The sequence below is a fragment of the Lithobates pipiens genome, unplaced genomic scaffold, assembly GCF_037356315.1.
Source record: "Lithobates pipiens isolate NorthernLeopardFrog02 unplaced genomic scaffold, aLitPip1_a1.2 Scaffold_8, whole genome shotgun sequence".
NCBI lineage: Eukaryota > Metazoa > Chordata > Amphibia > Anura > Ranidae > Lithobates > Lithobates pipiens.
In genome coordinates this window covers 485,568,618-485,583,134 of record NW_027507903.1, presented here as the reverse complement: position 1 = coordinate 485,583,134, position 14,517 = coordinate 485,568,618, and the positions used below count along the sequence as shown (strand labels likewise).

General features: G+C 48.7%; 1 protein-coding gene across 1 annotated transcript in view; it reads left to right on the top strand.

Annotated features, from left to right (window-relative positions):
• LOC143960385 (sodium- and chloride-dependent betaine transporter-like) overlaps positions 1 to 14,517 on the top strand; it is a 165,087-nt gene that overhangs the window by 107,842 nt on the left and 42,728 nt on the right. Inside the window, exons 5-6 of the mRNA XM_077468957.1 lie at positions 4,907 to 4,988; positions 7,524 to 7,656. Of these exons, the coding sequence (XP_077325083.1) occupies positions 4,907 to 4,988; positions 7,524 to 7,656 (215 nt within the window). The remainder of the gene's footprint in view (positions 1 to 4,906; positions 4,989 to 7,523; positions 7,657 to 14,517) is intronic.

Here is a 14,517-nt window from a genome sequence, read left to right as displayed (position 1 = left end):
TGCTCCTCTTAACATCTCAAGGAGTTCAGGAAGCAGTATCTCGCCAAAATTTTTATAAACTTCAATCGGTAGCCCATCCGGCCCTGGCGACTTCTGGTTTGGCATACTCGCAACTGCTTCCTGAAGTTCTTTTAAAGTTATTGGGGCTTCCAGTTCTTCTCTTTCTTCTTGTTTCAGACATGGTACCTCTAATTGACCTAGAAATGTTTCCATTTGCTCCTCCATCCCCACTTTCTGTGCAGTATATAATTTTTTATAATATCCTTCAAATACTTGGCATATACTCCCTGTTTCCGTTGTAACCTCACCCTCAGGAATCCTAATCGCCGATATTGAGGAGGAACCCGTGTTATTTTTCACCAGTTGTGCTAGCATTTTCCCCACGCTTTCCCCCTCAGCAAAGGAGGCTTGCCGTTGGAACATATGTTGTATCTCTGCTTTCTTCAGAGTTATTAGCCTAAGTTCTTCTTGTTTATCTACCCAGATTTTTTCTTTGCCCTGGATGGGATCACTAATAAAATCTCTTTCAGCCTCTAACACTTCTCTCCCTTTTTGTACCTCCTGCTCCCTAGACTTTCTATTTATTTTTGCTATTGATTGGATCAGGAGACCCCTCACAAAAGCTTTCAGAGTATCCCATAGGATCCCTGACGTTACTGTGCCCCGGTTATATTTTAGAAATTCTTTTAGTTCCCAATGAATTCTCTCAGGGCGTTCTTCTGTCTCTTTTTTTATCAGTTCCAACCAGAGCGGGTTCACTTTCCACATCCTTTGAACCTTTCGTTCTCTCATTTTTAATACTACTGTTACTGGGGAATGATCTGAGATCCCCCTGGGCTGGTATTCAATCTTTTCCACCATTTGTAAGGCCAGGTCATTCCCCAGTATCATATCAATCCTGGATAGTGTAGCATGCGTGACCGAGTGACAACTATACTGCCGGGCTCCCGGGTTCCCAGTTCTCCATAAATCCAGTAATCCTACTTCTTCCAGGTACTGACCCATCCTCCCCTGCCCAGCTGGTTCTGCCAGTATTTTTTCTGGGAATCTATCAATTTTAATATCCAGGACCGTGTTGAAGTCCCCTACTATTATTATAGGAACCCCATCTATCCCCACTAAGAATTCCTGTAACTTAAAGAGCACTTCCATTTTAAATGGTGGAGGGATGTAGATATTTGCCAACATACATTCTCTATTTTCTATTAGGCAATGTAAGAAAATATATCTGCCCTTTTCATCCAGGCTGACCCGTTTACATACAAAATTCACCCCCGTTTTTACCAAGACACTCACCCCTCTACTATATGTCGAATAAACAGAGTGGTATTGAAATTGATATTTTCTACACTGCAACCGGTATATTGTATCTCTGTTTAAGTGGGTCTCCTGCAGGCAGAACAACTCTACTCCATATCCCTCCAACATAGATAACACAGCTTTTTGTTTCACCTGCGTCCCCAGGCCCCTCACGTTCCAGGAATTTTTCCATCCTGCATAACCATAATCAAATAAAGACAAACAATAGAGCAGATAAAAAAGAGAGCAGGATAACCAATCTGCTGAGGATACTATTGAGATCCACTTGTCTCCCAGTGCCCCCCACCTCCCCCTTACCTTCTTTTATTAACTTCTCGTATATTATGTGTCTCTTAGTGTAAATTATTCTATATAACTGTTTGATACCATTTACCCCCTTGTACTTAATAAGTTTTCCTTGTTTTTTACCACCCCAAGTTTTACCACCCCATATTTTGTGTCCTTTCTTAATTTGAGTTATTTCCTGCACCCCATTCATTAGTGCGAACATATTTTTTTTCCCCTTCAACCTCCCCCATATTTTCCCCCCCTCCCCCCCCGTTCCACCTCCCTCCCACCCCTCCCCCACCTTCCTAGGTGTTACCCTAGGGGCTATTAGTGACCTTATACCACTCTCTTCACAACCTATTCGACACCCACACCTATTACACTCGCCGTGTATTACCTCCCTCCCGCCCCCCTCCCATACTACACACACACAAAAAAAAAAAAAAAAAAAAAAACACATACTTCATCCCCCCAACTCATTCTAACCTCCTGACCCTCTTACTACCGAGAACCCCAACGTCTAAAATTTTTCTTTATTTTCTTCTATCCATTTTTCCACTTCCATTGGGGAACCAAAAACCTGGGTATACCCCAATGCATTAATCCGTAACTTTGCGGGATAAAGAAGAGCGTACGTCAGTCTAAGTTTCTGTAGCCTACGCTTCACCTGAAAAAACTCCGCCCTTTTTCTCTGAAGTTCTGGGGAAAAATCGGCATATAATGAGATTCTATCCCCCTTATACACCATATTCCCCATTTCCCTTGCTTTCCGTAACAACACCACTTTATCTTTATAATTTAATAATTTCATCAATAATGGCCTAGGGCGACTTCCCTCAGGTGGAGCTCTAAAAGGCACTCTGTGCGCCCTTTCTATAGAGAACATTGTTGAGAATGTGTCCCTTCCAAACATATCAATTAGTAAGTGTTCCATGAACTCAGCAGGATTTACACCCTCGCTTTTTTCAGGGAGACCCACTACACGCACATTGTCCCTCCGAAGTCTGTTTTCCATATCGTCCATTTTTATTGTGTATCCTGTAAACTGCTCCTTCAAAGTTTCTAGCTCTTTAGTTAGGAAGGTTGTATCATCTTCTAACCTGCTGGTCCTTATTTCAAGTTCTACCGTCCTCTCCACCACTTTCTGTAGATCTTGCCTTACCACCAGCAGGTCATCCTTCACTCCCTTCATTTGAGTACACAATTCTTTTAGTGAGATGTTGCATGCATTTACGGCCATGAACACATCCTTAATAGTAGGCTCTTTTTCCGACGGAAGGGGGTCACCTGTTATAGTCTCTAAATTTTCTAAATTCACTTCCCCTGCACCCGGATTCTTATTTACTGAACATTTTGCCACTGCACCTGCCTGCGTGCTAACATTGGTATTAACATGTCCCGTGCTTTTCCTTTCAGGCAGTATCCCTTGTTGTCCCTTAGTCTGCCCCTTTTTTGGAGGGGTCTGAGATGATTGTGCAGGGTTATGAGCGAATTGTTCCAATTTAGCTGCCGTGGCAGACTGTTGCATGTTTTTTTCCCCCCTCTCCTTGGCCGAGCGCGGGTGTTGCATCTTTCTTTCTTTCCTTTTCCCCCTTCTCGCCACTTTCCTCCCCCCTCTCTTTGGGTATTCCTTCTCTATTTATCTTATTCCCATCCGATCTTCAAATCAGTCCTGAATATTGCTTTTAACACTTTCTTAACCTTGTGACACAGCCGTCCTCCACCATCACTCATTCAGAGGTTTAATACAGTGTTAGCGAATTCTTATACCCAGCTCTCCAGCGTACACTTCATGAATCACATTTAAATCCCTGCTTTTTTACTTCACAGCTGGTGTTGTTTTTTTTTTTCACATGCACTAATTCAGAAAATCAGTTAGTTTTTCAGGACTGCCACCATCCCTTAATAAATCACTTAGTGCACCAGCGGTCTTGCCTTATAGCCATTCCATAGTTATTCAACTCCAGCGTCACAGTTTTCCTGGCTTCACTAGCCACCAACTCTTGCCTTTACAGCAGGTAGTTAATTGCATACACCTCTTGATTACCATTCATTCAACTTGGTAGGCAATACGTCCTGGTGAGCAATACAGGGTGATACACAGCAATGTACTCCAGAGAGGGGAGGGGAGAGAAAAAAAAAAAAAAAGAAAAACGCTCAGGGACCTCCTCACCCCCAGCCAACACTTCTCCTGTTAACTTTTGCCTGATTTCAGACACCACAATGTCTACTATGTCCGCAGCGTTGTTTTGCCACACCTCGTTCCTCTATCTTCTTCTCCCCCCCGCACACCACCGCTTACCTCCCTCCTTCTGTCTCGGCTTGCGGGCGGGCGGGGAGAGCCACTTGTTGTCAACTGTATGTAGCGTTGTTCCGCGAGAGTCAGCAAGGTTCGGTGGCTCTGATGCGGACGGCGCTGGGGGGTGCTCGTGTGTCCTCGTGTGTCCTCGGTCGTTTCCGTCAGGGACTCGGGACCCGGAAGTGAACGCTGCTCCCCGAGGGCTCGGCTTAGCTCGGCTCCGTAATGCGGACGTATGTCATCATCTCTCCTCCCGTCCGGCTTCAACAGGTAACTCCGACCCTCCTCACTGCGTCCAGCCACAACCTCAAACACGCCACACTCTCCTCATGGGGCTCGGGAGGAGGTAACACACGGCGTCTCACATCCCTGACTCCACCTTACACCTTACACATCCGGTCACGCCCCCGTTACATTACATTCTTTAGTGAGTTCCTCATCCTCAGTGTTTTCCTCTCCAGCTCCCCCAGGGGCCATATAAGGCTATGAGGGGCCGTCATTCTCACTGTCTGCATCCCACCGCCCTGCATCTTCCCATGTGTCTGACTCCGCCACCTCTGGGGACACAACCAAGGCTGACAAACGTGGGCTCAGTGGGGAGTCAGCAAAATGCTCCTTTATAGTAGTTGGTAGTATATTTTTTTGGTAGTGGAAGTGGGTTTCTGTGTGAGAGCATGGATGCGAGACTCACAGGAAGGTTACAGCATGTCCTTTGGTGGCTTCCTACATGAGGAAAAGGAGGTGGCGCTATCGTTAGATCTGCCCGTGGGCTGTATGAGCAGACGTTCATCGGCTAGTTTAGTCCCTGCCGAGCCATTTCAGATCTTTGTGGGCTCAGGTCAGTGCTGGAGATGTACCCGATCCCACAGTGTGGATGGAAAGGGTGAGTAATGTCTGGATACCTGTCGGGATCTCTCTGTGCCGGAGGAGCTTGTGTACTTCACTGCTTACATGTCTGTCACAGACCAGATCACTTTATGTTTGGATAACTTTCTCAATATCATAACACTTGTTTTGCAGAAAATTGTGTGGAGTTTGTTAACAAGACAGAAAACTGGACCCAAAGCAGCAATCAGACAAGCCCAGAGGTGGAATTCTGGGAGTAAGTGAATGAGAAGTGTCCTATATTGTGTGTACCAATAGGAAGAATAATTTATAGCTGCTGATTTACAAGAACCCTTTCCTTCATGCTTTCTTTTAGTGGGATTAATCCTTTTTATTAAATACTGTACAAGTTTGAGTTGTTACAAAAACAGAAATTGAGGAGAAATCTTCTTTTGGGGACACTAGCTTCGGTGACAGTTGTCTTAAGTGCTCGTTCACACCAGCAGTGTTGGGATGTCTTGGGCAGCGTTGGCCAACACAGTGCCAACACAAAAACAAAACATCTTGCCTTATGTTCTGTGGCTTCGGTTTACTCCAATAGAACATGTTGCATTTGGCAGCCATCATATTGTAATACATCACAATTCCATATTTTTTTTTTTTTAAAAGGAGGAAAAAGCACTGCAACATTCCCAATGCAAGCTTATTAATCCACATTAACACCTACCCAAAAGGGGAAGCTCTGCTTGTTCACATCCCCCCCCCCCCCCGCCACAGTTGGGACTTTTTGGCCAGAACCAGGTACCTGCTCCCACTTTCAGGTAAAATCTCCACACAACAAACACAGCGATCTACAACATTTTCTGCCCCTCCTCCCCCCCCCCCCCCCCCGCTGCCTTCTGGGAAACACACAGGTCCCAGAAGACAGTGGGACCATTCAGAAAGCGCAGCATGACTCACACATTCACAGTAGGAAACAGGCTGTTCCTGTTTCCCTGCAGACGCCTTCATTCACAGCCAATGGATGAAACGGCTAGGGGTGCCAACATTGCAGAACACCTTGACAGGTAAGTGTCCTTATATTAAAAGTCAGCAACTACAGTATTTGTAGCTGCTGACTTTTAATTATTTTATTTTTTTACAGGCTGGAACTGCGTTTTAAGCTCTAAAAGGGCATTTCACCAACACCTAACAGATTTCCTCCCATTTCCTGTTATTGTCTACAGGAAGTAAATTGATATCTACCCAATGGGACACAGATGGGAAAAAAACTTTACAGGAATTTTAGCACTTCCCTACTCTATTTAAATGGAAAAAAAGCATTAGCTTAAGATATAAATATAATCCCTAAGAGCCCATTCACACAGGGGCGATTCAGATCCGACTTCAGGTCGCCCCCTAGTCGCCTCAGGTGGGACAACATGTAGAAATCAATGTAAGTGAATGAGAGCCATCTTAATGCACGCTACTGAAGTCGCTCCGACTTCAGAAAAGGTTCCTGTACTACTTCAATCTGACATGTAGGCGACTGGTACCCATTGATTTCAATGGAGGTCGCCTCCAAGTCGGATCTCCGTCTATACGGAGGCGACTCTGACAGAATTATCAGCTCTCAAGAGGGAACTCCACGCCAAATTTATTTAAAAAAATTGGCGTGGATTCCCCCTCCAAGAGCATACCAGGCCCTTAGGTCTGGCATGGATTCTAAGGGGAACCCCCTACGCCAAAAAAACGGCGTGGGGGTCCCCCTCAGATCCATACCAGACCCTTATCCGAGCACGCTACCCGGCCGGCCAGGAAAGGGGGTGGGGACGAGCGAGCGCCCCCCCCCCTCCTGAGCCGTACCAGGCCGCATGCCCTCAACATGGGGGGTGTCTTGGGGAAGGGGGGCAGCGCGCCCCCCCACCCCAAAGCACCTTGTCCCCATGTTGATGAGGACAAGGGCCTCTTCCAACCCTGGCCGCTGGTTGTCGGGGTCTGCGGGCGGGGCGCTTATCGGAAATCCGGGAGCCCCCTTTAATAAGGGGGCCCCCAGATCCCGGCCCCCACCCTATGTGAATGAGTATGGGGTACCCCTACCCATTCACCTGTGAAAAAAAAATGTACAAAAAAAACACAACACACAAGGGTTAAAATAGTTTATTGCACAGCTCCGGGGGTCTTCTGTCTTCGGGGGTTTTCTTGCCGGACTCCTCCACTATCTTCTGCTAGCTCTTTTACTAGCCGGAGGAGCCCGGCTTTCTTCTTCGCCACCGTCCTCTTCTTCCGACTTCGGGGTCTTTTTGTAAAATTTTTTTGCCCACGGCCCCCCCCCTTCCCCCATGTTGAGGGCACGCGACCTGGTACGGCTCAGGAGGGGGGGGCGCTCGCTCGTCCCCACCCCCTTTCCTGGCCGGCCGGGTAGCGTGCTCGGATAAGGGTCTGGTATGGATCTGGGGGGGACCCCCACGCCGTTTTTTCGGCGTAGGGGGTTCATCTTAGAATCCATACCAGACCTAAGGGCTTGGTATGCTCTCGGAGGGGGAACCCACCCCAAATTTTTTAAAATAAATTTAGAGCTTATTCTCTGATTGGCCACGGCAAAAGTCGCCTGGCCTGGGGCGACTTAAAGTCGTGTTGTAAGTCGCCCCAGGTCGTGTCTAAGTCGTATTCAAGTCGTCTCCAAGTTGCCTCACAAAGTCGTCCTAGAAGTCACGTCGCCCCTGTGTGAACCGACTCTTACTGAATGACATTTTTATCATCTGTTGCTGCATCACAGTAGGAGCCAAACTCATGTTGACGATGTACAAAATGTATCTTTTGTCATTTTTAGGAGACGAACTCTGGGGATCTCAGAGGGCATCCACCAACTTGGATCTATCCGCTGGGAGCTGGCGCTGTGTCTTCTCCTCGCCTGGATCATATGCTATTTTTGTATCTGGAAGGGGGTCAAATCCACTGGAAAGGTGAGACCAAACTATTTGACCTGTTTTATTTCGTTCAACACAGCAGGCTTATTAAAAAAAAAACTGAGGAGCTCGGAAGGATCTGCCCGCTGAACTATTGTGTTCTGACGTGGGACTGACACCCTGCCAGAACACACTAGTCAACACTCGCTGCCATTGGCTGCCAGCGCTAATCGAGTTCCGGATCGGATGTTGGATTTCCAGCATGCCTGTTTGGTCCCGTAATTTTTCCAATTAAATGAATAGCTGTGATCAGTGCCTGCCACTGACTCTAGCAATTTATTAAAAATGTGGTTTTTCCCCTTCCACCACAAATCCTTAGCAATCTGTCCCGTGCATAGCCTCATCCTCCTGCTGTGTCCTTCAAGTTCAAGTAAAGTCCATCTATTCTAAACCTACTAGTTTAGAACAGAGCTAAGTTACAATATATAAAATTTTTGGGTTTGGGTTTAGACACGCTTTAACCACTTCAGCCCTGGAAGAATTTACCCGCTTCCTGACCAGAGCACTTTTTGCGATTCGGCACTGTTTCGCTTTAACTGACAATTGCGCAGTCGTACGATGATGTACCCAAACAAAATTGATGTAATCTTTTTCCCACAAATAGAGCTTTCTTTTGGTGGTATTTTATCACCTCTGTGTTTTTTATTTTTTGAGCTATAAATAAATAAAAAAATGACAATTTTGAAAAAAACGCATTATTTTTTAACTTTTTGCTATAATAAATATCCCCCCAAAAAAATATGTTTTTTTCCTCAGTTTATGCTGATATTTATTCTTCTACATATTTTTGGTAAAATAAAATCGCAATAAGCGTATATTGATTGGTTTGCGCAAAAGTTATAGCGTCTACAAAATAGCGGATAGATTTATAGCATTTTTATTATTATTATTATTATTTTTTACTAGTAATGGCGGCGATCTGCGACTTTTATCGTGACTGCAACATTAAGGCAGACACATCGGACAATTTTGACACATTTTTGGAACTATTGGCTTTAATACAGCGATCAGTGCGATTACAAATGCATTGATTACTTTAAAAATGTCACTGGCAGTGAAGGGGTTAATACTAGGGGCCAGTGAAGGGGTTAACTGTGTTCCCTGGGAGGTGATTCTAACTGAAGGGGGAGGAATTAACTAGAGGAATTGAGAGATTGTGGTTCCTAGCTTCCTGTCAGAACAAAACAGGGAGGTGTTAAGGTCCAGGTGTGGAAGCCCGACTTGTAGGAGGAGACCTCTCTTACAACGCTGGTTCAGGAGCCGCTGGAATGGAGACAGCGGTCTCGAGAGCACAGTGGGTAGGAGTGCCTGCTGGATAGGACCGCTGGAGCTGATGGTAGAGCAGAGGATCCTCTGGAAAGGCTGAGCGACTGGAGGTTAGCTGGCAGGCTGAGAGATGCAGACAGTAGCTCGGGAGCCGATCACTGAACAGGCAGAAGGCTGGAGCAGAGTCAGACGGTCCGGGTCAAGGTAAGTAGGCAGGTGGCAACAGGAGGCAAGAAGTGTCGGTAAAACTGGCAGAGGTCGGCAACGGAATCGTAGGCAGGAGAGGTAGCGAGGTCAGGCAAGCCGGGTCGGTTCGGAGAAGGCAGAGAAGTCAGACAGGCCGGGTCGGTAACGGTAGCAGGTAATCAGGTTCAGAATCAGGTATTCAGGCACTCAGGAGCTGAGACGAAACAGCGCCGCACCAGCGCGCTTGAGGGACCTTTAAACGTTCAGTGGCGGGAAGTAGCGCACGAACGCCACTCACGACCACGCGAACGAGCGCGCGCACGAACGGCACACACGACGATACATATTAGCGTGTAAACGAACACGCACGCGAACGCGTACGCGAACGCGCAGGGAGCACGCGTCGACGCCTGTGTGAACGCAGCTGTGCCTGTCTATTGCTGGTAAGTTCCTGACATTGCCCCCTCCCAAGGGGCAGCCTCCGGATGCCCAACAGGTTCCTCTTTTCTGGATGGGCAGACAGGTATGCACGAATTAATCGCTTGGCATGGATATTGCTATCCGGCTCCCAGGAATTGTTCTCCGGCCCAAACCCCTTCCATTTGATCAAAAATTTAATGCGTCCCTGTCTTCTCCTGCAGTCGAGGATGGCCTCCACCTCATATTCCTCATTTCCATCCACTAGGATGGGCTCAGGAGGTCTAGTTCCTCTATCAGGGAAAGGATCAGGGACGGCAGGCTTCAGCAGTGACACGTGAAACACAGGGTGAATTTTAAGCGACTCGGGCAGAGTTAACTCATAGGAGACTTCATTAATTTTCCTCTTAACCGAGAAAGGTCCCATAAACTTAGGTGCAAGCTTCCTGGAAGGACAAGCCATTTTAATGTTACTGGTAGAAAGCCATACCTGGTCGCCCGGTTGTAGGGTCAGTTCCCCTCTTCTTTTCCGGTCAAAGGCTCTCTTACCGTCTGCCTGGGCCTTGGCCACTGCCTCCTGCAACACCCGGTTATTGTGGCTGAGGAAGTCCACTGTCTCCTGGACCGCTGGGACTGAGGTTTCTGAAAGAAAATCAGGCAAAAAGGTTAAATGAAAGCCATAATTGGCGAAAAAAGGGGATTGACCGGTGGCCGAATGACAAGCGTTGTTATAGGCAAATTCTGCCAACGGCAGCAGGGGCACCCAATCATTCTGCACGAATGAAGTGAAGCACCTAATATACTGCTCAAGAGTCTGGTTGGTCCTTTCTGTCTGCCCATTAGTTTGGGGATGATAGGCCGAGGACAGGGCCAGCTCAATTTTCAGGATTTCACACAGGGCCCTCCAGAAACGTGAGGTGAACTGCACTCCTCTGTCGGAGACTATATTTGCAGGAACTCCGTGTAGCCTCACAATCTCCTTAATGAATACGTGGGCAGTCTCTACGGCAGATGGGGTCCCTTTTAGGGGTAAGAAATGGGCCATTTTGGATAGCCGGTCTACCACCACAAAGATGGTCGAGCACCCCTCAGAACATGGGAACTCGACAATGAAGTCCATGCTAATCATTTTCCAGGGTCTGTCGGGCACGGGTAAGGGTTTTAGCAGTCCCCAAGCCTGATTCCTTGGTGTCTTGTTCTGAATGCAAACGGGACAGGAGCTGACGTACTTTTCGCAAAAGTCCTTCAGATTGGGCCACCAGAACGTGCGTCGTACGAGCTCAAGGGTCTTACGGACCCCAAAGTGGCCTGCCAGCTGGTGGTCATGAAGAAGGGACAACACCTTGACTCGGACATCTTTGGGGACGAAGACTTGACTTCCCCTCCAGAACAGGCCATCTCTGGACACTAGGGTGATTCCGGGGGGTTTTGATGAGTCAGAGGATGCTTCCTTGATCAGGGAAAGTAGGTCTGACTGTAAAAGTAAAACATTTCCGGCAGGCAGGATTGTATCGGGGACAGATGAGTCTTTGGGGTTGTCGTACATTCGTGACAGCGCATCTGGTTTCACGTTCTTCGATCCGGGCCGGTACGTGATATGGAAAGAGAAGCGCGAGAAGAACAAGGCCCAGCGGGCTTGTCGGGGTCTTAGTCGTTTGGCAGACCTTAGGTATTCTAAGTTCTTGTGATCTGTGTATATTAATACCGGGTGAGCAGCGCCCTCCAACAGATATCTCCATTCCTCCAAGGCCGCTTTAATAGCAAGCAATTCTCGGTCGCCCACGTCGTAATTTCTTTCTGCGGAAGAGAGTTTCCTGGAGAAGAACCCCACAGGGTGCATTAGGTCCTTGTTGCCTCGACGTTGGGAAATGACCGCTTCTATAGCCACTTCAGAAGCGTCTACTTCGAGGATGAAGGGTAGAGACGGGTCTGGGTGACTGAGAATTGGGGCAGACGTGAAAAGTCCTTTAAGTTCCTCAAAGGCACTCTGGGCCTCCTGAGTCCAGCAGAAGCGAGAGTTCTGTTTGGTCAGTTGCGTGATGGGCGCAATTATAGCCGAAAAACCTCTTATGAATTTTCTATAGAAATTCGCGAAGCCGATGAAGCGTTGTACGCCCTTCTTATCCGGAGGCGCGGGCCAGTCTAGCACAGCAGATACTTTCTGGGGATCCATCTTGATGCCCGTTGGGGAAATCACTAGTCCCAGGAATTGGATACTCTGTAACTCGAATTCGCATTTCTCAGCCTTTGCGTAGAGTCGATGTTGGCGAAGACGGTTTAGGACCTTGCGGACATGTTCCCGATGCTGATCGAGGGAGCTGGAGAATATTAGGATGTCGTCCAGGTAGACGATCACAAATACATCAAGGAAATCCCTGAATACGTCATTGATTAGGTGTTGGAATGTGGCCGGGGCATTGCAGAGCCCGAAGGGCATTACTAGATATTCATAATGCCCAAATCGGGTCCGGAAGGCTGTCTTCTACTCGTGGCCGGCCTGAATGCGAACTAGGTTGTAGGCTCCTCTTAGATCAAGCTTGGTGAATATGACAGCGGATCTCAGTCTCTGAAAGAGTTCGGGTATCAAGGGTAAGGGGTAGCGGTTCTTCACCGTAATTTTGTTTAACTCCCTATAGTCCACACATGGTCGGAGGGTCTGATCCTTCTTGGTGACGAAAAAGATTCCAGCTCCTGCTGGGGAAGTTGAAGGACGAATGAACCCCTTCTCTAGGTTCTCGTCCAAGTAGGTCTTAAGTGCTCCCTGCTCCTTTTCCGATAGAGGAAAAATGCGTCCGAAGGGGATCTCGGCCCCAGGGAGTAGTTCAATCGGACAATCATAGGGGCGGTGAGGAGGTAGAGTGTCTGCTCCCTTTTTACTGAAAACATCGATAAAGTCGTGGTAATGCTTGGGTACAGTCCGAAGTAGATCTTGGTCAGAGTCTACACAAAAAAGGGTGGCAGAAGGTTTGGTGGAGTCTGTGAGGCAGTGCTTAGAACAATAGGAAGAGGGAAACGTGACTTCTCTAGTGACCCAATCGATGTAGGGGTTATGGGCTTGGAGCCAAGGTATGCCCAGAATGATCGGAAACATTGGAGAAGAGATCACATCAAGGGTCAGGAATTCTTTGTGCAGAGAGGAGATGGTGACAGGCAGGGGAAGAGTCTCTTGGATTACCTTCCCAGAACTGATACTGGACCCATCGGCCAGAAAAACTGAGAGTTCATGTGCCTTGCCTCGTAACGGGATGCCCTGCTGGCCAGCAAAGGTGGAATCAATAAAGCAGCTGCACGCCCCAGAGTCAATGATAGCGTTGACTGTCACCGTCCTTCCTTGGAGCTGTAGAAGAAGAGGAACAGCAAGGTGGGTTGAGTTGGCAGACAATGCAGAGAGACTGGCAGAAGCAGGAGACAGACACTTACTTGTCTTGACAGGGCAGTTGAAGACATAGTGGCCCGAACCACCACAGTAGAGGCAGAGGTTCAGCTGCCGACGACGTGCGCGTTCCTCCGGAAGTAAAGCAGGGCGCATTAGTCCCAATTGCATGGGCTCAGAGGTGTCTGGAGTCGTGCAAGGCGGAATGGAGCTGGTCGGAGGCACATAACGGGAAGCAGGCATTGGGGCCTTTGCTGTCATCCAAACTGGGCGGCCTTGCTGAGCGGAGCGCTCTGATCTTCGCTCCCGGAGGCGGCGGTCAATCTGGATTGCCAGGGAGATCAGGGCCTCCAGGGTTTCGGGTATGCCAACTCGAGCAAGTTCATCTTTAAGCCCCTCGGATAACCCCATGCGAAATTGATGTCTCAAAGCTGCATCATTCCATTCCGTGTCTGCGCTCCAGCGTCGAAAGTCCATAACGTAATCCTCGGCCGTTCTGCGGCCTTGCTGGAGCGCAAACAGGGCAGACTCAGCCGTGGCAGTCCTTTGGGGATCCTCGTAAAGCTGAGCCATGGCCTCAAAAAAGGACTGCAGAGAGAAGGTCGAGACTGAATCTCCTTCAAGTAAGCGGTGGGCCCAGGTCTGGGGTTCTCCTTGCAGGAGGGAGATTACAAACCCTACTTTAGTAATCTCTAAGGAAAAAGTCCGTGGTTGTAGGGCGAAATACAGTTGACAAGCGTTCCGAAAGGCCCGAAATTTGGTTAGATCCCCAGAGAACCTCTCTGGGATGGGTACCCTTGGTTCAGGTGGAAGCATGACAACGGATGGTGAGGCGGCAGGCTGTACTGGTGGGGAGGAAGGAGCAGGAGCCGCGTGACCGGTATCAGTAAGGTTCTGGACCTGTCCTTCAAGTCTGGTGTAGCCATCCTGCAGTGATTTTACAGCTTGGGTAAGGGCCGACAGATGCGTGCAGATCTCCTTCATGGGAGAGGTCTCTCCTGCGGGCTCAGTCATGGCTGTTTCGTACTGTTAAGGTCCAGGTGTGGAAGCCCGACTTGTAGGAGGAGACCTCTCTTACAACGCTGGTTCAGGAGCCGCTGGAATGGAGACAGCGGTCTCGAGAGCACAGTGGGTAGGAGTGCCTGCTGGATAGGACCGCTGGAGCTGATGGTAGAGCAGAGGATCCTCTGGAAAGGCTGAGCGACTGGAGGTTAGCTGGCAGGCTGAGAGATGCAGACAGTAGCTCGGGAGCCGATCACTGAACAGGCAGAAGGCTGGAGCAGAGTCAGACGGTCCGGGTCAAGGTAAGTAGGCAGGTGGCAACAGGAGGCAAGAAGTGTCGGTAAAACTGGCAGAGGTCGGCAACGGAATCGTAGGCAGGAGAGGTAGCGAGGTCAGGCAAGCCGGGTCGGTTCGGAGAAGGCAGAGAAGTCAGACAGGCCGGGTCGGTAACGGTAGCAGGTAATCAGGTTCAGAATCAGGTATTCAGGCACTCAGGAGCTGAGACGAAACAGCGCCGCACCAGCGCGCTTGAGGGACCTTTAAACGTTCAGTGGCGGGAAGTAGCGCACGAACGCCACTCACGACCACGCGAACGAGCGCGCGCACGAACGGCA